Here is a 27,135-nt window from a genome sequence, read left to right on the forward strand (position 1 = left end):
CTCCCATTTCTTGAGAATCTCCCCACAGAGAAAGTCAACACAGTTTGGCCTTTACTGAAGATGAGAAAACCCATACATTTGGGCTCTTCAGTAATCGAATGATTTTCATGAATGGAAAGGACGTCCACAGACCAACATTTTACACATCAACCAACCAATGTGCTCTTTGGTCCAGTATTGATAGGAAGCCACTGAGGTGAGTATTTATTTTCTCTCAAATTAAATAGTTTTCTTTCTCTTTAAAGCAGTGTTTTTTCTCTATTTATTTCATGCTTGAGTTAAAGCTGTAGAGTCATGTGATATTGATTAGGGACTAATCCTATTCCAGGAATACCTGGGATAGGATATGATAAAGTAATCCTTCTAACCCCCCCCCCAAAAAAAATATTTAGATGCACTATTGTAAAGTGGTTGTTCCACTGGATATCTTAAGGTGAATGCACCAATTTGTAAGTCGCTCTGGATAAGAGCGTCTGCTAAATGACTTAAATGTTAAATGTAAATGTAATTATATTGCATCACGATCATATCATTCAAAAGTAAAACATATACTGCAGACGAGATGAACACACCTCCATCCATGTGCTTTAACTGACTACTTTGTAGCCCAGGACTGGACACAAGACTGAACACGAGACTGGACACAAGACTGGACACAGGACACAAAGCCAAGAGAGCAACAAAGCAAAGAGAAATATACAAAAGGAGTAACAGAGATATGTACAGAAGCTACTAACGGAGTACGAAAGAGACATCTAAAAGATAACAACAAAGATGGACACCCTGGATTCCTCTGCTCTCCCAGGTGCCACCACCGCCGTGACTTATGACTCCAAATCAGAGATGGTGACCCTACCAGGAGGGGTTGTCTCCGTGGCAGGCATCACCGTAATAACCGGGGGCGCTGAACTGTCCTGTGGCTCCTGCATGCTAGCCTTTGGTGTTTGGGGCACTCTGATTGGCCTAAGTGTGGTTGCCCTGGGTATCTGGGACCAATCAGTGCAGGTCGGGGGCCGGACCTCGCACCTCCTGGGGCTGGGATTGGTGGTTCTGGCTATCAGTTTTGGGGTGGTGGGCAGTGTGGTGGGCTTTCGCTTCCTGACGAAGAGGAGGAGAGAGATAACGAGGGAGGAGAGGGAGGATGGGAAGGTGGTGCTCATAGGGGAGAGAGGGAGGAGTGTTATAAAAACTGTGACTGTTTAAAAAAAATTAAAAAGAGGGGATGAGAGAAATACGTTTTCAAGTTATGATTATTGCTCGTAGTGGTCGGGCTGTGTTGCACACTGTCACACTTTAGTATTAGTGGAAGAACAGTCATGTTTTATATGTATGTTATGAATTTGTTCCACACCATAAAAATGTATTTTGGTTGAGTAATTTGAAGATTAAATATTTGACAATCTCTGGCTCCATGTGTAAACGCCAATTCTTCCCCACTTGTTCTGGTGTCACATAAACAGACCTTTATCTCTCTCTCTCTTTTCCCTCTTCATCTTTCTCAATCTCCCTCTTCAGTCTGGGTGGAATGCAACAGGAAAGGGTGACGATGAGAGGTTTCCTGTGGAAAACAAAACACCATTTTCTATGTGATGCAAGTAGATTACTTTTCACATGGTCACTCTTCACTATTTAGTCAGACAGGCCCACCGTTTGTAAAACATTGCATAACATTTCCATGATCAAATCAAAGTTTATTGGTCGCATATACAGATTTGCAGATATAATCGCAGGTGCAGCGAAATGCTTGTGTTTCTAATTCCAACAGTGTAGTAATACCTAGCAATAATAATCCAGAAGAAAAATATTTATACTCTACATGATTAGAATACACTATATACAGTACCAGTCAAAAGTTTGGACACACCTACTCATTCCAGAGTTTTTCTTTATGTTTACTTTTTTCTACATTGTATAATAGTTGTGAAGACATCAAAACTATGAAATAACACATATGGACTCATGTAATAACCAAACAAGTGTTAAACAAGTCAAAATATATTTTATATTTCAGATTCTTCAAAGTTGCCATCCTTTGCCTTGATGACAGCTTTGCACACTATTGGTATTCTCTAAACCAGCTTCACTTGGAATGCTTTTCCAACAGTCTTGAAGGAGTTCCCACATATTCTGAATACTTGTTAGCTGCTTTTCCTTTACTCTGATGTCCAACTCATCCCAAACAGTCTCAATTGGGATGTGGTTGGGTGATTGTGGAGGCCAGGTCATCTGATAGAGCACTCCGTCACTCTCCTTCTTGGTCAAATAGCCCTTACACAGCCTGGAGGTGTGTTGGGCCATTGTCCTGTTGAAAAACAAATTATAGTCCCACTAAGCGCAAACCAGATGGGATGGCGTATCGCTGCAGAATGCTGTGATAGCCGTGATGGTTAATTGTGCCTTGAATTCTAAATAAATCACTGACAGTGTCACCAGCAAAGCACCCACACACATCACACCTCCTCCTCCATGCTTCACGGTGGGAACTACACATGCAGAGATCATCTGTTCACCTACTCTGCGTCTCACAATGACACGGCGGTTGGAACCAAAAATCTCAAATTTGGACTCATCAGTCCAAAGGACAGATTTCCACCGATCTAAAGTCCATTGCTAGTGTTTCTTGGCCCAGGCAAGTCTCTTATTATTATTGGTGTCCTTTACTAGTGGTTTCTTTGCAGCAATTTGACCATGAAGGCCTGATTCATGCAGTCTCCTCTGAACAGTTGTTGATGTGTCTGTTACAGATGTTGAGATGTGTCTGTTACTTGAACTCTGTGAAGCATTTATTTGGGCTGCAATTTCTGAGTCTGGTAACTCTAATGAACTTATCCTTTGCAGCAGAGGTAACTCTGTGTCTTCCTTTCCTGTGGTGGTCCTCATGAGAGCCACTTTCATCATAGTGCTTGATGGTTTTTGCGACAGCACTTGAAAAAAACTTTCAAAGTTATTGAAATTTTCCGGATTGACCTTCATGTCTTATAAGTAATGATGGATTGTCATTTCTCTGTGCTTATTTGAGCTGTGCTTGCCTTGAGATGGACTTGGTCTTTTACCAAATAGGGCTATCTTCTGTATACCACCCCTACCTTGTCACAACACAACTGATTGGCTCAAATGCATTAGGAAGGAAAGAAACTCCACAAATTAACTTTTAACAATGCACACCTGTTAATTGAAATGCATTCCAGGTGTGTACTTCATCAAGCTGGTTGAGAGAATGCCAATAGTGTGCAAAGCTGTCATCAAGGCAAAGGGTGGCACCTTTGAAAAATCTGAAATATAAAATATATTTCAATTTGTAGAACACTTGTTTGGTCCATATGTGTTATTTCATAGTTTGGATGTCTTCACTATTATTCTAGAATGTAGAAAATAGTAAAAATAAAGAAAAATCCTTGAATGAGTAGGTGTGTCCAAACTTTTGACTGGTACTGTATATATAAAGTGGGTAAAAGAGTATGTTAACATTATTAAAGTGAATAGTGTCCAATGACTCTATGTACATAGGGCAGCAGCCTCTAAGGTGCAGGGTAGAGTACCGGGTGATAACCGGCTAGAACAGCGAATAAGGTTCAGGGCAGGGTGCTTGGCGGAGGCCGGCTAGTGGTGTCTATTTAACAGTCTGATGGCCTGGAGATAGAAGCAGTTTCTCAGTCTCTCGGTCCCAGCTTTGTGGACGGTGCAATTGCCGTACCAGGTGGTGATACAGTCCGAATGCATGCTCTCAATGGTGCATCTGTAGTTTGTGAGGGTCTAATAGGCCAAGACAAATTTCTTCAACCTCCTGAGGTTGGTTGCACCTTTTTCATCACACTGTCTGTCTGAAGGGACCATTTCAGGTTGTCTGTGATGTGCACGCCGAGGAACGTTTGACCCTCTCTACTGAGGACCCGTCGATGTGAATGGGGGCATGCTCTCGCTGCTGTCTCCTGTAGTCCACGATCAGCTCATTCATTTTGTTGAGGTTATTTTCCTGGCATAACTCCGCCAGGGCTCTCACGTCCTCCCTGTGGCCTGTCTCACCGTTGTTGGTAGTCAGGCCTACCATTGTTGTATCATCAGAAAACTTGATGATTGAGTTGGAGACGTGCGTGGCCAAGCAGTCATGGGTGAACAGGGAGTACAGGAGCGGGCTGAGCATGCACCACCACCATGTTGAGGATCAGCAAGTCAGAGGTGGCTTCACTAATTGGGGTCGGCCCATCAGGAAGTCCAGGACCCAGTTGCACAGGGAGTGGTTCAGACCCAGGGCCCTGAGCTTAGTGATGAGCTTGAAGGGCACTATGGTGTTGAAGGCTGAGCTGTAGTCGATGAACAGCATTCTTACATAGGTATTTCTCTTGTCCTGGTGGGAAATCACATTTTATTGGTCACATACACGTGTTTAGCAGATGTTATTGAGGGTGTAGTGTGCAGTACAGTGCAGTAATATCTAACAATATCTAACAATTTCACATCATATACCCAATACAGACAAATCTAAGTAAAGGAATGGAATTAAGAATGTTTAAATATATGGACGAGAAATGTCAGAGCGGCATTGACTAAGATACAGTAGAATAGGATAGAATACAGTATATACATATGAGATGAGTAATGCAAAATATGCAACGTTATTAAAGTGACTAGTGTGCCATTTATTAAAGTGGCAAGTGATTTCAAGTCTATGTATATAGGCAGCAGCCTCTAATGTGCTAGTGATGGCTATTTAACAGTCTGATGGCCTTGAAACAGAAGCTGTTTTTCAGTCTCTCGGTCCCAGCTTTGATGCACCTGTACTGACTTCGCCTTCTGGATGATAGCGGGGTGAACAGGCAGTGGCTCGGGTGGTTGTTGTCCTTCATCTTTTTGGACTTCCTGTGACATCGGGTGCTGTAGGTGTCCTGGAGGGCAGGTAATTTGCCCCCGGTGATGCGCTGGGCAGACCGCATCACCCTCTAGAGAGCCCAGTGTTTGCGAGCGGTGCAGTTGCCATACCAGGCAGTGATACAGCCCGACAGGATGCTCTCAATTGTGCATCTGTAAAAGTTTGTGAGGGTTTTAGGTGCCAAGCCAAAAAAGGTTAAAGATGCGCTGTTGCACCTTCTTCACCACACTGTCTGTGTGTGAGGACCATTTCAGTTTGTCAGTGATGTGTAGTCCAAGGAACTTGAAGCTTTCCACCTTCTCCACTGCGGTCACGTCGATGTGGATAGGGGGGTGCTCCCTCTGCTGATTCCTGAAGATCAAGATCATCTCCGTTGTTCTGTTGACAATGAGTGAGAGGTTATTTCTCTCCGGGAAGAAAAAGGGCGTGGGTGTATGTTTCATGATTAACAACTCATGATGTGGTTGTGATAACATACAGGAACTCAAGTCCTTTTGTTCACCCGACCTAGAATACCTCACAATCAGATGCCGACCGTATTATCTCCCAAGAGAATTCTCCTCGGTTATAGTCACAGCTGTGTACATCCCCCTCAAGCCGATACCACGACGGCCCTTAAAGAGCTGGACTTTATGCAAACTGGAAACAACATATCCTGGGATAGGGCAGTGTGCAGTGCAATGGTGATTGCATCGTCCATGGATTTGTTTGGCAATATGAGAATTCTAGTGGGTCTAGGGTTTCGGGTAATGTGGAGATGATATAGTCCTTAACTAGCCTCTCAAAGAATTTGATCTTTCATCCTATGGTTATGATGGAGGGTGGAGTAAAGGAGTGAGTGTGTGTGTGTGTGTGTGTGAAAGAGAGAGAGAGAGAGAGAGAGAGAGAGAGAGAGAGAGAGAGAGAGAGATACAGAGTGTACAAAACAGCGAGTGTGCTATTTCATGACATAAACTGACCAGGTGAATCCAGGTGAAACCTATGACCCCTTATTGATGTCACCTGTTAAATCCACTTCATGTCTCAATTGTCTCAAGGCTTAAAAATCCTTCTTTAACCTGTCTCCTCTTCATCTAGGCTAATTGGATTGTGCATGTGTGCCATTCAGAGGGTAAACGGGCAAGACAAAAGATTGAAGTGCCTTTGAATGGGGTATGGTAGTAGGTGACACGCGCACCGGTTTGAGTGTGTCAAGAATTGCAATGCTCAACCGTTTCCTGTGTGTATCAAGAATGGTCCACCACCCAAAGGACATCCAGCCAACTTGACACAATTGTGGGAAGCATTGGAGTCAACATGGGCCAGCATCCCTGTGGAACGCTTTCAACACTCCATGCCCCGATGAATTGAGGCTGTTCTGAGAGCAAAAAGTGGTGCAACTCAATAGTAGGAAGATGTTCCTAATGTTTTGTACAGTCAGTGTACATACAGATAAACAGAGCGAAAGACACACAAGAGACAAAGACATCTGTGTGTTTGTCTCCATCTGCTGGAGAATGTACTGTACTCATTCTTCATGCCCTTGCTAGTAATACTCAAAACTAGTTTCATTGTCTATAGTTCAGGCAAAGGCCTATGAATTGCCTAAGAGTACTGAGTTTCACTGGCACATTTCCTTCACTTCCCCAAACCATTTGTTATTACGGTAGTAACTCATGTCATGTAGAAAGGAAACTTTTCCTGCAATTTCAGCGCATAGTCAGCAGGATGTTCTGTAAAAACACAACCTGATCCTATAGAATGACTGCTGTATATGAAATTGGATACCTGGCCACGTCTTTGCAAACATCTGCTGGTTTTCTGCAGTGTTCAGTTGTTCACATAGTTATACTGTACTTGATTAAAGGGTGAAAGGTTATATGTGAAAAATTCAGACAGGTATTAGAGAAGGTCACCTGACAACCATTCAGCGTTTCCATCGTCACGTGTCATTGTTCAAGTTACGAACTTTTTTTTCCTCCCTTGAAAACTAGACCAGCCCATGTCCCGCCTCTTGTACACGACCATTGGACACCGCAGACAGTCTTATCACTCCGATAGGCCAGAACAGGAATTCGATCAAATGAGTCGCAATTAAACTACACCCCTTCTTTAAACTCATTTTAGGAGTAATTGATATCTTCTCCAAAGTGAACTACTGGAATATTACCTGTTTCAACAAATGATATACACGTTTTGGGAACTAAAGAGACTCAAAGGTGAGTAACATATAAAAAGACAGAGTGAACGTTTTGGTTCATTTCCCCCGAACTACAGTAGGCTAAACAGTTGGTCAAATGAAATGAAGGTGATCTCGTAAGAGCTATAAGTCATCATGTTATAGCACTTCAGGCCGGCTAGATCGAGTTGGTGTTTATTGCTTAGGCTGTATCGTCGATTATTCTTTGGACGTCCGTGTGTTGCTGTCATTCAATATCTCGCGTGTGTGTGTGTGTGTGTGTGTGTGTGTGTGTGTGTGTGTGTGCGCGCGTGTGCTTTTGTAGTACATACAGTACCCAGCAACACAAACTACCAATTCAGCAACAGGTGGTAAGTGTTTGTACAATCTGAATCGTTTTGGAGGACAGATTGCATAACAATCTGACAGTTACTTTAGAATAACAACACAACAATAACAAGAAAGAAACCCCATCTGTGATATTCATATCCAGGGACAAGGCTTGCCAGACATTGGTCTAGGTTACTTGGGATCCACTGCCTGTAGGTGTGAGGCCTAGACCAGGGTAGTGGGTACTGTCATGTGTTTTGATCCCCAGTTAAGAGCCTGGTGGTGGCAGGAGGAGGGATCTGTGAGGAGGACAGGTACGCCTGCTAGGGCAAGTCAGGTTGGGAAACTCGGTAAGTCGGTAAGTCGTGTGTGTGAATTAAAAGGAGTAGGCTTACTAACCGTGCATGGAGTCATTTTGCTTAGTAATGCTAAATGTTAAGTCATTCTGATTCTGCATACTGCCAAGTCACTTGTCTAACGGCACAACCTGTTATTGGAGAGAGCAACAGACATATGTAAAAGTAGACAAGGTTCATAGTGTGAATAAAGTAACTAACTCGATACAAACTGTATCACTTCTATGTCTAGTGTTCACATTCTGTCCCTCACAGTGAGACACAGGAAACTAAGATAAAGGGAAACAGATGATGGTGGTTTGATTGTTGTAAAGGGGTTTTTACTTCTGAAAATAGTCATGTAGTATGTACCTGCAAGCCTATATTTCCCACTGACATTATAGAAATGATTATGATTGTTTTTTTCTCTCTCTTTCAGAATGCCCCCCCCCCCCAGACATCAGCGTAAGCTAGAGCAGAGGAAGAGGCATTAAGGAGAATAGGGGCGTCATTTACTGTAGAAATGGAGGAAGGACCATGTACAGTAGAGAGATGGATGAAATGGGAGTAGACATGAGTGTGAGAGGTCTAGATAAACTAGTTGGGTAGGTATTTATATATAAGAGGAAGAGGTGTATTGACAGACACACAGTTCACATACTCATATCAGCTGAGACCCATTTGCTTATAGACAGAGCGAGAGATAGAGGGATGGAGTGTGGAGAGAGTATCGTGTGTGGGTCTGGGGAGCTGGATCTGGACCCTGACATTGTGAGTGAAGAGGCCGGGAAACTGTACTCAGAACTACAGGTAAACACACATCACATCACATCCACCACTCGACTGCTTTCGGTTCTTTCGCCCCTTTCCTGCCTCTATCTCCTAGCTGGCTTTTTATTCCTCTGTCTCTTCTCCATCACCACCCACACTCATCTGATGCTACCCCCCATCCCTCCTTCCCTGCTACAGACAGTGATTGAGACCCATGGCGTAGGGGTTGTGGAGTCCCTGGTGCCCATCCTTGTATGGGTCCTGGAGGGCCTGGCCAGCTGCAGAGCCCAGCTCCGAGAGAGGGAGGAGGAGGCTGAGAGAGAGAAAGGAGAGAGAGATGAGCTGTTGGAGAGATACCAGAGTGAGAAACTACTGAGGAGAGAGAGCCAGGAGGTGAGAGGGGATGGAAGTATTTATGGATTATATTTTTTTATTTTATTTATGCTAATGTGATATGGAGTCAGGGTTTGGGGTCAATTCCTTTTCAACTCAGTGAATTCAGGATGTTGATTAAAATGCATAAATAAAGTTTCATATAGTTTCATTCATTTTGATACATGTTTGTTTTTTGCCTTTAGCGGTATCTGGAGTTGGATGACCAGATTGAGCAGGAGCGGAGGACGATGAGAGGAAGAGAGAAGGAGAGAGAGAGGAGGGAAAAAGAACTGGAGAAAAAGGCCAGAGAGCAGGCTGACCAATGTGAGTGTCTGACTGGGTCACCCCGTACTGGAAGAATACTTTTTCTTTAACGAGTTGGACGCGAAGGATTTACTTCAGACGCCCGACAAGGCCCTCATCCTCGTCATTCGCAGGAGAAAGAGACGGAGATATCGGGGACATAGGTCTGGGTGTCTTGTAAGGATCCGACGGCGAGTGGGTAATCTGCCTTTACCATTGTACGTTGGCTAATAGGACCAATCATTTGATAATAAAATAGACAAACTATGGGCATGTATATCCTACCAACGGGACATTAAAAACTGCAATACCTTATGTTTCACCGAGTCACAACGACATGAATAACATACAGCTGGTGGGTTTTACTCTTTTTCGGCAGGATCGAACAGCTGCCTCCAGTAAGACAAGGGGTGGCGGTCTGTGTATATTTGTAAACAACAGCTGGTGCAAGAAATCTAAGGAAGTCTTGAGGTTTTGCTCGCCTGAGGTAGAGTATCTCATGATAAGCTGTAGACCACACTATTTACCAAGAGTTTTCATCTATATTCTTCGTAGCTGTCTATTTACCACCACAAACCGATGTTAGCACTAGGACTGCACTCAATGAGCTGTATAAGCCATAAGCAAACAGGAAAATGCTCAGCCAGAGGTGGCGCTCCTAGTGGCCGGGGACTTTAATGCAGGGAAACTTAAATCCGTTTAACCTAATTTCTACCAGCATGTTAAATGTGCAACCAGAGGGAAAAAACAACTCCAGACACAGAGACGTGTACAAAGCTCTCCCTCGCCCTCCATTTGGCAAATCTGACCATAATTCTATCCTCCTGACTCCTGCTTACAAGCAAAAACTAAAGCAGGAAGCACCAGTGACTCGGTCAATAAAAAAGTGGTCAGATGAAGCAGATGCTAAGCTACAGGACTGTTTTGCTAGCACAGACTGGAATATGTTCTGGGATTCATCCGATGGCATTGCGTATACCACATCAGTCACTGGCTTCATCAATAAGTGCATCGACGATATCGTCCCCACAGTGACTGTTTGTACATACCCCGGCCAGAAGCCATGCATTATAGACAACATTCGCTGCTGCTACTCTCTGTTTATTGTCTATGCATAGTCACTTTAACTCAACCTACATGTACATATTACCTCAATTACCTCGACTAACCTGTGCCCCTGCACATTGACTCTGTAAGGGCTTGTAAGTAAGCGGTTCACTCTAAGGTATACCTGTTGTAATCGGCGCATGTGACAAATAAAATTTGATAAACAATAAGAAATTAACAGTAAACATTACACTCACAAAAGAATAAAGACATTTCAAATGTTCTATTATGACTATGTACAGTGTTGTAACAATCTCTATCTATTTCCCGCTCTCTCTTTTGATGCCTTACCCTCTTCATGTTTGTGTAGATGATTTTATATTATTTCATTCACTTCCTTCATTCACGTCCTTTTTGTTACAAACTGAGGATGTTTGGTAAGACCATGGCAAGTAGGCTACGGCAGAATCTGACTGGCTCCCTTCGTCATTGAGGCTTACTGTATGTGATGCTAATGCAAATTGCTACTGTGTGTTGTGTTGTTTCTGTGACAGTGGTGGCCTTGGAGGAACAGCGGGCTGGACTGGGCCGAGAGTTGAACACACTGAAGCACACTCACAACAAGGTCAGACGACAGCATGTTTAGACTGATGAGGCTGTTTGGGACTCGACGTCTGTGTACTCTTCTATCAGTAACAGCTTCTGTCCATCATTGGAAATGTATTTTATTATTCCCCTGTCCCTCCTTGTTGTCCTTCTTTTTCTCTTTCCAAATTCACATTCTCTCACTCTCTCTCAGTTGGTGCTCAGTTATAAGGATCTGCTGGAAAGGAAAAGGGATCTAGAGAGAGAGGGATCTCCACTAAGGTTAGCCACCACTCAATTCAGTTAATATGACTACAACAACATGGAACGGTATGCAGTCTTTACATTCTAAAGAAATCTTTCACTGTGGTACATTCATTTGATGGTTTCTGATTTTCACTGCATTATGATGTCACAACGGGCCCTGTCTGTCTTTAGTAACCATGTGCGCTCCAAGAATTCACAATCTACCCAGGGCCAGTCAGAATCCTGTGTTAGCGGGCAGGAGGTACGTTCTCTAGATTTGATAACCTCTGTTCTGTCTTGTAGCAGTAGTATATTTCTACGGAATTGTCCTTACTGACTCCTCCCCTTTTCCAGCTAACTGATCGAACGCCAGAAACACCTCCTAATTCTGTCCTGTTGGAAGAACCGGTAACCAAAGACGATAGAGTGATTGACATTGTTGTAATGCCAGACAGAGATGCGTCCTTCATCAATGACATCATAAGCTCCACCCCTGAGCTGGTGAAGTTTCATGGCCTTATGAAGGCCAGGTATGTCCTGTATGTGTGTGATTACAGTGCAAGATGAACTGGACTGACTTTATTGCATTACCATGAAAGCTTTTCTTTTACACATTCATAACCATAAACCAACTTAGCCACAACTAGTTAACTGTAAATCAGACTACTTTCCTTCACAGGTCTGTCATGGTTCAGAAAGACTTTTGATTGGACATCTCCCCAACACACACTTTACTGTTGGACAAACTGACACTCGCTGCCCCCTCCCAACCTTTTCTCTGTTACCCATGTTCCCTAGCACCCCGGTCCGAGCAGATGCCAAAGAGCCAATCGGAGACGAGACCAAGACCAGCATGGAGGAAGAAATGAAGGAAGAGGAGGAGAAAGAGGAAGGAGGAGCGAAGCAGGAGAATGAAGGAGAGGAGGAGGATATGGATAGTCTGGAATGGGAGCTGAGGAACACGGAGTCTGTGTTCTCAGAGCTGTCAGAGCTGAGTCGGGAATACATAGAGAGTGTGGACCAGGGGGCCAGTGTCAGAGGTACGGCCATTAGGCAAGGGCACACCTACGCCCCTTGTTTGCAGTGAAACACTGCACTGGTTGTTCACATAAGGTGAAATGTATGCCCTTTGCTCTCTTAAAATACATACAACCTCTATTTTACAGCCAGAGGAAGGCTAGGGGGAAAGAGCTGAGGCAGATGGAGGGGGTATCATAGGCAGTGCTGGGCAGTAGGCACTAGTTAGACTGGACTGAAGTGTCAATGTCATGAGAACTGGCGTGAGCAATTACAAGCTAGTTGTTCTGAAAAGGGTTGACTTAGGGTTAAGGTATGGGTTAATGCTATTTGTGGTGAGATCTGTTTGTTTTTTCTTGTCTGTGCAGGCAGCACCGACCAGTTTGAGGAGATTCTTTCTCAGTATGAGGAACTGAAACACACCCAGTAAGTCCCCGCGTTTATCCCACCGTTATTATTACCCTACTATGACTAGTCCTGTGTGACTAACTCTGTGTGTAGGGGGCTTACCATTCACTATGCCTCTGTTTCATTTAAATACGTTGACAGACTGCACATTGGGCCTGAAGTAAAACTGGGCACAATGGATCCTTTGTTTACTGTGTTTACTTACTTATGCATTCTTTCTATCTCTCATTAATTTTCTCTCACTCACTCTTACATTATCTCCCTCTACCTCTTCCAGTGAGTTAGTGAATGCGGCCCGGAAAGCACTGATCTCTCGTGTGGAGGAGCTGACCAATGAGAGGTCAGCTCTTAAAGTGGAGGTGACTTCCTGCCTGGAGACTGTCACCCGATTGGAGGGAAGGATGAAGGAGATGGAGGAGGAAACCAAGAGGTACACAACTCTAGTGTCAGGTCGTTGATGGTTGGCAGAATGAGACAAAGGTATACAAACAATATTTGTTAATGTGGTGTGATTCATTGATTGCGTGTGTTTCTTCTTTTCTGTAGACTTCGGAATGAACTGGAAGCAAATAAATCAGATGATGTAAGAGGGCTTTCTTTGTGTTGTCTCTTTATATTCTGCTAATAGATGTGTTGTAACCTTTTTCTGTTTCTCTAATGGACTTGATGTACTCTAACTAGAATGTTAATCTGTTACCCATAGTCCTCCCTGCCCATATCGCTGCGTCGGTTCTCTCGTTCGGAGATGTCCCGTGTTGTCATGGAGAAGAACCAGTATAAGGAGCGTTTGTTTGAGCTGCAGGAGGCTGTAAGACGCAGTCAGGCCATTCGGTAACCATACCTGCCTGTCTCCCCCATGGAAGTAGACTGACAGGAGGTTTCATAGTCCTGTAGAAAAGGGAGAAGGGAATAACTCATTTCTCTCAATCTCACATCAGTCATCCCTTCTTTTCAGGGCCACCCAAGAAGAGAGGATCACGGAGAGAGAGAGGACTAGTGTGTGGAGAAGGTGAGAGCGAGGGAGTGAAGAATCAGGAAAGAAAAGACGACTGTTTATAATTTGGCAATTATTGCAGTGAAGAAGTCCACAGATGCTGCTAACCACTTTCTCCACTTTAAACTTTGAACTGATAACAGGCACACATCCACACATATTTGTCTTGGGCCTGGCTTCACAACATTTAGCTCAATAGTTGTTCATATTTACCTGTGGCTACACAGTCTATAGCCCAAGCACATGACCAGAGTGCCTATGGGAAAGTTATGTGTAAGAGTTATTGTATTCCTGTGAGGTGGGCAGGGTTTCTGGTCCATTGTAGTCAAATTAACCATTAACTGTCTCTCTGTCCGTTCAAGATTCAACCGTTTGTTTGGCCTGAACAAGAACCCCTTGGTTCCGTCTGCTGCTCTAGCGTTGGCCCTGCCGACGTCCCAGTCCCTCACTCACTCACCAATGGGGTCTCCACGGCAACTGGCAGTCAGTACAACTCAGACAGAGTACGTTGATTTTTATTTTATTTAACATTTTATTTAACAAGGCAAGTCAGTTAAGAACACATTCTTATTTACAATGACAGCCTAGGAACAGTGGGTTAACTGCCTTGTTCAGGGGCAGAACGACAGATTTTTACCATGTCAGCTCAGGGATTCAATCCACAAACATTTCGGCTACTGGCCCAACGCTCTAACCACTAGGCTACCTGCCGCCCCATGATAATGGGATTACATGTCTATGGAGCTCTTTCCAACTGCTCAGAGTGCTTTACATTGTAAGGTTTGAAGTGAACTCACCTCTACTACCATAGGTTACATTAGTAACTATCATAAAACAGTACATCTTTTTAAACCACTCTCTCACCCACTGCCCCTTCTTCCCCTTTGTTTTTCCTCTTCCCGCTTCCTCCCAGTGGTGCCTCCCCTGCTGCAGCCCTGTCTCCTCGGGTCAGGAGGAGGGAGCTGTACAGAGAAATCCGCTCCCATGTCTGGGGAACCCTGGGAAAACGCCAGGTTCATGGCTGGAGCATACCGCTGTCACACACACAGGTAAACACACACACACACAGTTGAAGTGGGAAGTTTACATACACTTAGGTTGGAGTCATTAAAACTCGTTTTTCAACCACCACACATTTCTTGTTAACAAACTATAGTTTTGGCAAGTCGGTTAGGACATCTACTTTGTGCATGACACAACAACAATTGTTTACAATTGTTTACAGACAATAATAAACAATTGTTTATTATTTCACTTACAATTCACTGTATCACAATAGAACTGTTTGGCCATAATGACCACCGTTATGTTTGGAGGGAAAAGGGGGAGGCTTGCAAGCGAAGAACACCATCCCAACCGTGAAGCACAGGGGTGGCAGCATCATGTTGTGGGGGTGCTTTGCTGCAAGAGGGAATGGTGCACTTCACAAAATAGATGGCATCATGAGGTAGGAAAATTATGTGGATATATTGAAGCAACTTCTCAAGACATCAGTCAGGAAGTTAAAGCTTGGTCGCAAATGGGTCTTCCAAATGGACAATGACCACAAGCATACTTCCAAAGTTGTGGCAAAATGGCTTAAGGACAACAAAGTCAAGGTATTGGAGTATCCATCACAAAGCCTTGACCTCACTCCCATAGAAAATGTGTGGGCAGAACTGAAAAAGCGTGTGCGAGCAAGGAGGCCTACAAACCTGACTCAGTTACACCAGCTCTGTCAGGAGGAATGGGCCAAAATCCACCCAATTTATTTGGGGAAGCTTGTGGAAGGCTACCCGAAACGCTTGACCCAAGTTAAACAATTGAAAGGCAATGCTACCAAATACTAATTGAGTGTATGTAAACTTCTGACCCACTGGGAATGTGACGAAAGAAAGAAATCATTCTCTACTATTATTCTGACATTTCACATTCTTAAAATAAAGTGGTGATCGTAACTGACCTAAGACAGGGAATTTTTACTAGGATTAAATGTCAGTAATTGTGAAACTGAGTTGAAATGTGTTCGGCTAAGGTGTATGTAAACTTAGGACTTCAACTGTACGGTGCCTTCAGAAAGTATTCACACCCCTTGACTTTTCCACGTTCTGTTGAGTTACAAAGTGAGATTAAAATAGATTTAACTCATTTTTTTGACAACAATCTACAAACAATAATCTGTAATGTCAAAGTGGGAGAAATTGTAATATTTGTAAAACATGTATGGAAAATAAAACACTAATCTATCTTGATTACGTAAGTATTCAACCCCTGAGTCAATAGATGTTAGAATCACCTTGGGCAGCGATTATTAGCGAGATTATAAATTGTATTTTTGGCTGAATCTCTTAAGAGTTTTGCACACCTGGATTGTACACTATTTGCCCATTTTTATTATTCTTTTAAAAATTCTTCAAGCTCTGTCATGTTGGTTGTTGGTCATTGCTAGACAGACATTTTAAAGTTTTGGCATCTTCAAGTTTATTTAAGTCAAAACTGAATGTTCCTGAGTGGCCTAGTTACAATGTCGTCTTGGTAAACAACTCCAGTGTATATTTGGGCTTGTGTTTTAGGTTATTGTCTTGCTGAAAGGTGAATTTGTCTCCCAGTGTCTTTTGGAAATCATACTGATCCAGGTTTTCGTCTAGGATTTTGCCTGTGCTTAGCTCTATTATGAATTTTCTTTTATCCTAAAAAACTCCATAGTCCTTGCAGATGACAAGCATAACCATAACATGATGCAGTCACCACCATGCTTGAAAATATGAAGAGTGGTACTCAGTTATGTGTTGTTTTGGATTTGCCCCAAAACATAACGCTTTGTATTCAAAACAAAAAATGAATTTCTTTGCCACATGTTTTACAGTATTACTTTAGTCCCTTATAGCAAACAGGATACATGTTTTGGACTATTTTATTCTGTACAGGCTTCCTCATTTCTCTCTGTCATTTAGGTTAGTATTGCGGAGTAACTACAATGTTGTTGATCCATCCTCAGTTGATCCATCCTCAGTTTTCTCCTATCACAGCCAGTAAATGTTTAAAATCACCATTGGCCTCGTGGTGAAATCCTTGAGCGGTTTCCTTCTTCTCCTGCAACTGGGATAGGAAGGATGCCTGTATCTTTATGGTGACTGGGTGTATTGATACACCATCCAAAGTGTAATTAATAACTTCTCCATGCTCAGAGGGATGCTCAATGTCTGCTTTTTTGCCCTTCTTTGCGAGGCATTGGAAAACATCCCTGGTCTTTGTGGTTGAATCGGTGCTTAAAATTCACTACTCTACTGAGGGACCTTACAGATAACTGTATGTGTGGGGTACAGAGATGGAGTAGTCATTCAAAACAGAATGCACACAGAGTGAATCCATGCAAGTTGTGACTTGTTAAGCAACACTTTAACTCCTTTAACTTATTTAGGCTTGCCATACCAAAAGGGTTGAATACATATTAACTCAAGACATTTCAGCTTTTCATTTGTTATTTATTTGTATAATTCCACTGTGACATGGGGTATTATGTGTAGATCAGTGACACACAATCTCAATTGAATCCATTTTAAATTCAGGCAGTAACTCAACAAAATGTGGAAAAAGTCAAGGGGTGTGAATACTTTCTGAAGACACTGTAAGTAAACACAGTATTTACTTCGGAGGTGAAAATACTGACACAGACTGTGGAAGTAGACACAACCCTTAATCTGGTACATACAGTATATTGTGTGGGATTATTGCAGGATTCCTCAGAGCCGACCCCTGAGCCCAAAGATGTGCCTGTCCTAGTGCAGCTCAGACTGCTGGACCAGAGAGATTCTACAGCCAAGGTAGGACATACTATTCACAAACATGTCTATACAATCAGTGCTATGGTTTTTAACCCAGACAGTCTTTTCCCAGAAGACAGTCCCTAACTTGTGTTTTCTCTCTGTAGCTAAACTGTGCTGTTGCTGTCACACCTGAGATCTCAGGCGAGACAACGGTAAGGTGGTCATTACCGTCAATTTACTAGTTCTAGTCATAGTAACTACCACTTGCAGTACCATCTAACCACCATTTTCAGACCATGTCATGCCAATGGTTTTCTCAATGCCAAATCGACCCCTAGCTCTTACTGGCACTTCTTGTAGATCTGAGAGGTTTGATAGGTAGAATCAATATGGTAGCAGCTCCATGTCCACTGACAGGCTAGATGGAACCATGTTGTTTAGAATACTGTTTACACCCATCCAAACCTTTTTAGGTCTCCACACATATGCCTAGTGGGTAGGGGCTAGGGCAGTGTTTCCCCAGCTCGGTCCTGGGGACCCCAAGAGGTTTTGGTTTTTGCCCTAGCACCACACAGCTGATTCAAATGATCAACTCATCACTAAGCTATGATTATATGAATCCGCTGGGCAGTGCTAGGGCAAAAACCAAAACGTGCACCCCTTGGAGTCTCCAGGACCAAGTTTGGGAAACACTGGACTAGGGGTTGAGCTGTCATTTTTCAGTAGTAGGCATCACTCCTCTCTCTTCCATCCACTCTGTCAGTGTGCTGTGTGGGTGGTCTCTGGTCCCGCCTCCAGTAGTGATGTCACAGTGATCAACCCTGCACGGTCCAATACGGTGCTGGATCAGTTCAGCCTCCCGCCCACCTCGCCCGCCCTATGCATCTGTGCTGTGCCCCCTACTGGTCAGTGCTATCTATTACTCTCCGGGTAAAAGTTACCCTTAGGCACAGATCTAGGATCAGCTTACCAATTTTAGATTTCTGTAGACTTGTTAACCATAGCCACCATCATTTCCAAATCATCACTCAACTAGTTATTTCCATTAACAATGCTTTAAACACTGGCAATGCTATCAGCTTACCGTCTCTGTTCTGTTTCTTTGTCATCAGGTGAGACCTCAGGAACTGTGTGGATTGGAACTCAGGAAGGAAGGTGAGGTGTGGAGATCAGAACCATGCTGTTCCATGATATGTTAAACAGTTGACAGTTGCTCATTCTCCCTCTCCTCTCTTTTTCTCTTTCTTCCTCCATTCCCAGTGTGTTGGTCCACTCCGCGTCCACAGCTAGGAGGCGCTGTCTGCAGTCTATCTCTCTGTCTGAGGGTGTGCACTCTCTCACGTGAGTACATCTGTACCCAGTCCGATATAGACCGCGAGCCCCTACAGTTGGACACTTGGATGACTAGATCTGAAAGGATAATTGTTTACCAGTTTGAATATTGCATGTTTTGTCTTTATTTATGTTTACTTTCAACTCTAAACCCTTCAGGTATTCACATGGTCAAGTCATTGCTGGATTAGCCAATGGGACGCTTGCATTCTTCTCGCACAACCCAGGTAATTCCCCCTCTCAGGTTACTGTCAGGATCAGGTCAGGATCAGGTCAGGTTACTGTCAGGATCAGGTCAGGGTACTGTCAGGATCAGGTCAGGTTACTGTCAGGATCAGGTCAGGTTACTGTCAGGATCAGGTCAGGGTACTGTCAGGATCAGGTCAGGTTACTGTCAGGATCAGGTCAGGGTACTGTCAGGATCAGGTCAGGTTACTGTCAGGATCAGGTCAGGTTACTGTCAGGATCAGGTCAGGGTACTGTCAGGATCAGGTCAGGTTACTGTCAGGATCAGGTCAGGGTACTGTCAGGATCAGGTCAGGTTACTGTCAGGATCAGGTCAGGTTACTGTCAGGATCAGGTCAGGTTACTGTCAGGATCAGGTCAGGTTACTGTCAGGATCAGGTCAGGTTACTGTCAGGATCAGGTCAGGTACTGTCAGGATCAGGTCAGGGTACTGTCAGGATCAGGTCAGGTTACTGTCAGGATCAGGTCAGGTTACTGTCAGGATCAGGTCAGGTTACTGTCAGGATCAGGTCAGGGTACTGTCAGGATCAGGTCAGGGTACTGTCAGGATCAGGTCAGGGTACTGTCAGGATCAGGTCAGGGTACTGTCAGGATCAGGTCAGGTTACTGTCAGGATCAGGTCAGGTTACTGTCAGGATCAGGTCAGGGTACTGTCAGGATCAGGTCAGGGTACTGTCAGGATCAGGTCAGGATCAGGTCAGGGTACTGTCAGGATCAGGTCAGGGTACTGTCAGGATCAGGTCAGGGTACTGTCAGGATCAGGTCAGGGTACTGTCAGGATCAGGTCAGGGTACTGTCAGGATCAGGTCAGGTTACTGTCAGGATCAGGTCAGGTTACTGTCAGGATCAGGTCAGGTTACTGTCAGGATCAGGTCAGGTTACTGTCAGGATCAGGTCAGGTTACTGTCAGGATCAGGTCAGGTTACTGTCAGGATCAGGTCAGGTTACTGTCAGGATCAGGTCAGGTTACTGTCAGGATCAGGTCAGGTTACTGTCAGGATCAGGTCAGGTTACTGTCAGGATCAGGTCAGGGTACTGTCAGGATCAGGTCAGGTTACTGTCAGGATCAGGTCAGGGTACTGTCAGGATCAGGTCAGGGTACTGTCAGGATCAGGTCAGGTTACTGTCAGGATCAGGTCAGGGTACTGTCAGGATCAGGTCAGGATCAGGTCAGGTTACTGTCAGGATCAGGTCAGGGTACTGTCAGGATCAGGTCAGGGTACTGTCAGGATCAGGTCAGGTTACTGTCAGGATCAGGTCAGGATCAGGTCAGGTTACTGTCAGGATCAGGTCAGGGTACTGTCAGGATCAGGTCAGGGTACTGTCAGGATCAGGTCAGGTTACTGTCAGGATCAGGTCAGGTTACTGTCAGGATCAGGTCAGGTTACTGTCAGGATCAGGTCAGGGTACTGTCAGGATCAGGTCAGGGTACTGTCAGGATCAGGTCAGGTTACTGTCAGGATCAGGTCAGGTTACTGTCAGGATCAGGTCAGGGTACTGTCAGGATCAGGTCAGGGTACTGTCAGGATCAGGTCAGGGTACTGTCAGGATCAGGTCAGGTTACTGTCAGGATCAGGTCAGGGTACTGTCAGGATCAGGTCAGGATCAGGTCAGGTTACTGTCAGGATCAGGTCAGGGTACTGTCAGGATCAGGTCAGGGTACTGTCAGGATCAGGTCAGGGTACTGTCAGGATCAGGTCAGGGTACTGTCAGGATCAGGTCAGGTTACTGTCAGGATCAGGTCAGGTTACTGTCAGGATCAGGTCAGGGTACTGTCAGGATCAGGTCAGGGTACTGTCAGGATCAGGTCAGGTTACTGTCAGGATCATATCAGTGCATATGAAGGAAAGGAGGGAAGAAGTGGTACCATTTTGATGTCAATTTGACAAACTGCATACCATCTATCCATGACCAGATACAACCTGTTATTCTAAGAGACTGATGATGACTAATCATCACTATATTTGACAGGTGGATGGGATCTCCAATCACATGAGGTTTTGCCTCTGGGATCAACTCCACTGCAGCCCATTCGCTGTTGCCTAGCGAAGGGGGCAGGCTTATGGGTAGGATACTGGAATCGGGTTCATGTGGTCGATGTCGAGAATAGAAAAGTGGAGGTAAGAGTTTGATGAACCTGAAAATATTGTGTATGAACTCAGAATGGTTTGTACTTTGTATTATTTTGTCTATATTTCCCACCTCTCTCTTTCAGCAAACTTTAACCGTCTCGGAGCGCAGTGAGCAGCAGGTGCGTTTCCTGTGTGCGGCAGGAAGTGGTGTGTGGACGTCCTGCCGGCTCGACCCTACACTCAGGCTTTTTGATTGGTCCACTGGCCGGCCCCTGCAGGATGTGGATCTGACCCCTCTGGTCACCAAAACACTGGGTAGGAGCAGGAACAGGATTCTCAGTTCATGAATCTGTTCATGTTTATATTGCTGATGTGAGCATGTAATGGCCCACATAGAAGTTAATGTACAACTTTGAATACATTTTCTTAAATTATGCTTCAAGCCTTACCTCCTCAACCCAAAAACTGAATGGATAAGTTCCTGACTGTTTGGCTTTCTGTCTCCTCCAGGCCCTGCCTTCTTGTCTCTCTCTCCGCTGCAGATCTCGTCCCTCACCTTCATCTCTGGCCGGCTGTGGGTGGGAACAGGAAGTGGCGCCATCTTCTCCATCCCTGTGTCTCTCAGTGAGTACTGACCTCTGGTCCCCAGAAGTCAACAACAGAATGACCTGAGAGATAATGCCCTTACACTGGTCACATCTCAATTGTCTTCTTCTCTGCGTTCCATAGGTTCAGAGTCTGCCTCTATACCATACTGCTCTTTGGCGGCAGCACAACTGTGTTACCATGGACACCGCCAGGCTGTCAAGTTCATCATTGCTGCACCTGGTGAAAATATCTTATCGTTGTTCATTCATTCACTGTTGTGTAACAATGCAGTTATTCTACAGCGGGGCTATTCAACTGGCGGCCCACGGCCCATATCCGGACCATTTATTAATTTACCCTGGCCTTTTGATCAATTCTGAACATTAATCAAAGATCTGCAAAAAAATCCCCTCCAAAATCCGACGTTCAGTATCAAAATGACAAGCACTATGGTGGTTGTCTATAGTGTAGTGTCTAGTGTTTTTTTTGTAGTTTCTAGTGTTTTTTTTGTAGTTTCTAGTGTTTTTTTTGTAGTTTCTAGTGTTATTTGTAGTTTCTAGTGCTATTTGTAGTTTCTAGTGCTATTTGTAGTTTCTAGTGTTTTTTGTAGTTTCTAGAGTTTTTTTGTGGTTTCTAGCGCCTATGTGGCATGTTGATTATTTTTTCTTCATATGAATTTGGCTCTAGTGATTCAACGGTTTAAGCTACAACATGTTATGACCCCATTCCTGAAAGCTACGACTCTCAGGAACACTACATGCCTTCTGTTTCCCTCTGATGCTCACAAGGACTTGTTAGAAGGGAGTGGGACAAATAAATGCACCTAATGACTGTGGGAAATTAATTCAAAGCTTCCTTTCTTCAGACTGGAATTTGGCATCACCTGATTTTACATATCTTTGTGTTCTTTATTAAGATGCTTAGTTTTCAGATTTTAAAATGACCTAATTACGTTTAACAAGCTTTTAATCGTTAAAATGATGAGCGAGTGTTGTGACTTCCTTTTCAATGATGAGCATTTTTGGGCTGCACCTCGACTCACATTGATTGGGCGCCCTCCACTTCTTTCCTAATTACTTTTAGCAACATTTAATTTGGAGAAAAGTGCTTTATTGATGATGTGCGTTGCTTTTTTTATACAGTTCTTCCGAACATTAATTGCGTGAGGAAAATGTCCATCCCCCTTGCAATTAACCTTTTTACATCTGTCCCCAGTAGGAATATAGTTGAATAGCCCTGTTCTACAGTATTAAATACTATGCAGTTATTACATGGTTATTCGACAGTATTATATTGTGATACTATGCAGTTTTTACATGGTTATTAGTATTCTATATCTGTGTTCCCCAGGCTGTGTGACCAGCTCCTCTACAATAGGAGGCGGTGCTGTGACTCTAGTCTCTACCTCACAGCTCATCCTCAGTGGAGGAGAGGGCTACATCAACTTCCGCATCGGTGAGTTGAGGATATCACGTGGTTGTCATTAGAGTGGTTGTCTGACTGACTCTGTCTCCCTCTTACCTTTCCCAGGCGACGACGCGAATGACGGCGCACCCGAAGCTGCTCCGCTGCGATCAGACCGCAGCCACATGATCATCTGGCAGAGCCCCACCCCCTCCCTGCCCAGCTCCGCCCTATGACCACACCCACATCCAGTCTAGAATGAGACAAGGAAGGATTAGACAGAGATGTCATACAAGAGGCCAGGAAGTACAAATGGGAGCCATGTTTTAATGGGCTTCATTCACTAGGAGTTCCATTTGGATTTTTGTTCTAGAATTTTGGGATTAAATTAAGACATCACAGCTTAATCCTTCTTGTCTCACTCTGTTAAACCTTTCACCTGGTTAACCCAGTCTCCTCTATGTGTGCCTTAATGTGATTTGACAATCGTTGCTGTGAGATTGGTCATTGTACAATGTTTTGTGTTTTTTGTGAAACATGTTTCCTCATCATGGTAATCATATATGGGCAGCAGGTAGCCTAGCTGTTAAGAGCGTTGGGCCAGTAACCCAAAGATCGCTGGTTCGAAAACCCGAGCCGACTAGGTCAAAAATCGGTCTATGCACATGAGCAAGGCACTTAACCCTAATTGCTCCTGTAAATCGCTCTGGATAAGAGCGTCTGCTAAATGACTCAAATATAAATATCATCACTGTAGCAAAGTATTTTACAGTAAGAGTCTTGACTTTAGGTTAGTCAGTCAGTATTTTACAGTAAGAGTCTCTGACTTTTGGTTGGTCAGTTAAGAATGGTTTGGGTTTGTTTTTACCACAAAACATGCACACTCAGATTCATCATTCCATGACGTTGGATCAAACTCGTTTACATTGATACTGAGATGTAGTGTTGAAGCTGCTGGGTTCCTAATAACTATTGTTGCATAAGACCCTGGCCTTCAGTTCCCATTGCATGCTGGGTAAATCTAATTGCACTTTATCTCTCTCTCTGTGTGTGTGTGTGTGTGTGTGTCAAATCTTTTGAAATGATTGGCTAATCCTCTTAAAGATTCTAGAAAAAAAACTGCTAGTATTTCTCCCAGAGAAATGATCTTATGTCTGCTCGTCATGACTTTGTGAAACATATGATTTGTTAATGTTTTTTGTTTAAAGTTTTCATTTGCTGAGCGATAAGGGAGTGGAAGTCTCAAAAAATACTTAAAGTATTTTATGCAGTATTTGAAAGTGTGTTTGTGTGTGTGAATCATGTCTGAAAATGTTAATCATAACTGGACTATGCAAGATAATCTATGTATCTACTTAAATCTATGAAAAATAAACTTTTGTAAAGACTTTCATAAAAGATCTGTTTTGAAATCAATATAATGTAATACTTTTCATCCCAAATCTTCACAAATGCCCTATGGTAGGTTATTTTTTAGTTTTAATACAATTTTATCATGTAATACAAAAACCCTATTATGATTCAAAGAAAACCTTAACACATGGATTTTTATGAATATAAAGACCAATTCTGTACAGATTCAAGCCTAAACAAACCAACCAAGTGAACTATGAATAGCCTCCATGCTTGATCATTTAAAATCCTATTCAGACAATCTGTACAATTCTGTTATCTACCAGAGGTGTTTTAGCAAAGGTCAAGTCACAATAAAATGCAATGACCAACAGTTTTTCCATCTTGTAATTGACACTAGTGAACTAGCAGTATGTAAGTCTCTTCCACCGTGGAGGCGGTGGAACTTGAGTTAAAGAATGAGGGAGTTCTATAAAAAAATGTATCTTAAAAACTGAATCTTATTCCTGCCCCAGGTGAAGCGGGTTAGCGTTGATTACATTAGTTTTGGAACCGAGCATCCTCCCCATCAGCTCCAATAAAAAAGTGACATAGGTTAATCACGTGGAGTAATGAGTAGGATTCTGGGTTTTCACATACCAAAAAGCCTTTCTATCAAAAGCAATCATTATCTGCCTTCCTAATGAAAACTAGTTTGAAAATGTGAACATATGCTGCCTTGATGACATAACCGAGCGGCGCATATTACTGTTTGATTTGAGAAGGGCGCTCCTCCCAACCTCGCTTTTGCCCGTTCACATCACGGGCCATAGCCTGGTTCATTTAATAGCACTCCCCCAATGCCAACAATACTGCTCCCAGACCCCCAGGCAGTTTGACTGTCAGGGGCCAATAGTCTAATGGAGACACTGAGGATCCTCCACTATAACCACACCCTTCTCCTACGCCTGACCATGAAGCATCATGAGGGGCTGCTGTGGCTCCTGGGGAGTCGTATCCTGCGGCTGATGGAGCGGGCCAGCCGGTCCATGGCACCCATGGTTCCCCCTAGCTCCTTCCTGGAGGTCAGGCCCTCAAGGTTCCCACTGTACCACATGACCCATCCTCCCAGGGACATGAGCATCAGTAGAGCCCCAGAGTACACCAGCAGGTCCCCAAAGTCCTGTCCCTTAATCTCTAATGGGGCGAAGACCCCTACCAGCAGAGCAGACACACCTAGCAGGTCCATCAATATGGCAAATGCCAGGGCCAGCTTACAGTGGGACAGACCATCATAGTGGTGCGCCATGGTCACTCACCTGGGGGACAGAGAGGTGGGGGAGGTGAGGTGTGTGGCACATTGACAGACATAAATCTTGTGCATTGACATTGCTCAGAGTAAAATCACAATAGAGTCACCTCTGGCAATGATAGGGGGTTCCCTCTAGGCCTACTGGTCGAGTGGGAGGATATTGTATGAACATAAACATGACACCATGGCGTGTATGTTCTGTAGCTATTAAAGTACAGGTATGTATGAAATAATGTAACCATGGTCAAATAACTACAGTATGTTATTTAAATATTTACTGTGTCTGTGTATTTAGGCCTACACTTTTTTTTCTACTTTTTATCTAACATTGTAGGTTCCTACAATACTCTTCAATGTATCTTTATTCATAGGAAAAACAGGTGCCACACCTGAGCGCTATGATTCTCCCAGCACTACCATGTCACTTTTGTGTTTCGATGCTCGTTAAAAAAAACGGATTTAAACACAGAAAAACATAACAGATTAATACTCACCTCATCACAGGTGCAAATGCGTCTTGATTAGTATCTTTTCAATATTTATCTCTTAAAAATGTAAGTAGAATCCACTCAAACTGTATCCTTCCGGTTCTTCACTGGCAGGTAAAAACAGTGACTCATGAGTGAATAATGTTACCTGACACCTCTCCACTCCCCTCTCACCTGAAATTTCTGCACTGACGAATATCATTGGTCCGGTGTCCTTTGGTCAGAGCAGCACTAAACGAAAGCAAGAATAATCTGTCAAACAATATTTTACTTTTCAATTCTTTTCACCCTGACATTTATTTTGGGATATGATTTCTAATGTATATGCTGAACAAAAATATAAATGCAACATGCACAAATGTCAATGATTTTACTGAGTTACAGTTCATATAAGGAATAATAAATAATTGAATTAGGCCCTAATCATCTGAGACCAGCCAATCAGAATGAGTTTTTCCCCACATCAGCTGTCCGGGTGGCTGGTCTCACATGATCCTGCAGGTGACGAAGCCAGATGTGGAGTTCCTGGGCTGGCGTGGTTACATGTGTTCTGCGGTTGTGAGGCAAATTGGGCGTACTGCCAAATTCTCTAAATACGAAGTTGGAGATGGCTTATGGTAGAGAAATGACAATTAAATTCTCTGGCAACAGCTCTGGTGGACATTCCTGCAGTCAGCATGCCAATTGCACGCTTGCTCAAAACTTGAAACATCTGTTGCATTGTGTTATGTGACAAAACTGCACATTTTAGAGTGGCCTGCACCTGTGTAATGATCATGCTGTTTAATCAGCTTCTTGATATGCCACACCTGTCAGATGGATGGATAATCTTGGCAAAGGAGAAATGTTCACTAACATGGATGTAAACAAATTTGTCCACAAAATTTGAGAGAAATAAGATTTTCGTGCTTATGGAACATTAGCTGGAATATTTTATTTCAGCTCATGAAACAACACTTTATACGTTATATTTTTGTTCAGTATATAATTTGTGTTCTTATTTAATAATTAACAATTAATACAATACACAAGAACTTTCCATTGATAAAGATATGGATTTACAGTGCGAAAGCTGGGTTGACACCGACAACTGGGACGGGATCCTGACTGTACAGCAGCGCCTTTTCGTTACAAACTACATTTCGGTAAATTATAGACTCTCCCTTAGGTAACCGGAAA

General features: G+C 43.6%; 2 protein-coding genes and 1 long non-coding RNA gene across 3 annotated transcripts; 2 read left to right on the plus strand and 1 right to left on the minus strand.

The window, feature by feature from the left end:
• LOC115165126 (uncharacterized) lies at positions 1-1,408 on the plus strand. Its single transcript, XR_003870071.1, has 2 exons — positions 1-196; positions 607-1,408. It is a non-coding gene; the product is annotated as an uncharacterized LOC115165126 (long non-coding RNA).
• A 5,936-nt stretch (positions 1,409-7,344) lies between these two features.
• On the plus strand, positions 7,345-24,222 carry LOC115188642 (C-Jun-amino-terminal kinase-interacting protein 4). Its single transcript, XM_029747379.1, has 29 exons — positions 7,345-7,396; positions 7,624-7,705; positions 8,382-8,500; positions 8,660-8,854; positions 9,040-9,160; positions 10,741-10,811; positions 10,986-11,053; positions 11,210-11,279; positions 11,372-11,547; positions 11,816-12,057; positions 12,403-12,460; positions 12,720-12,872; positions 12,989-13,025; positions 13,146-13,273; positions 13,398-13,451; positions 13,799-13,939; positions 14,350-14,485; positions 17,153-17,239; positions 17,347-17,394; positions 17,946-18,087; positions 18,295-18,337; positions 18,443-18,523; positions 18,674-18,741; positions 20,732-20,880; positions 20,976-21,147; positions 21,343-21,456; positions 21,562-21,660; positions 22,771-22,875; positions 22,951-24,222. Exons 3-29 carry the CDS (start codon positions 8,402-8,404, stop codon positions 23,058-23,060), a joined length of 2,967 nt encoding a protein of 988 aa, XP_029603239.1. The 5' UTR covers positions 7,345-7,396; positions 7,624-7,705; positions 8,382-8,401; the 3' UTR covers positions 23,061-24,222.
• A 63-nt stretch (positions 24,223-24,285) lies between these two features.
• On the minus strand, positions 24,286-26,118 carry LOC115188652 (transmembrane protein 238-like). The gene is made up of 2 exons (XM_029747386.1): positions 25,963-26,118; positions 24,286-25,475 (listed from the first exon to the last, which is right to left on the minus strand). Exon 2 carries the CDS (start codon positions 25,463-25,465, stop codon positions 25,139-25,141), a length of 327 nt encoding a protein of 108 aa, XP_029603246.1. The 5' UTR covers positions 25,466-25,475; positions 25,963-26,118; the 3' UTR covers positions 24,286-25,138.
• Positions 26,119-27,135: the final 1,017 nt, after the last annotated feature.

This window comes from Salmo trutta, chromosome 3 (genome assembly GCF_901001165.1).
Source record: "Salmo trutta chromosome 3, fSalTru1.1, whole genome shotgun sequence".
Taxonomy (NCBI): domain Eukaryota; kingdom Metazoa; phylum Chordata; class Actinopteri; order Salmoniformes; family Salmonidae; genus Salmo; species Salmo trutta.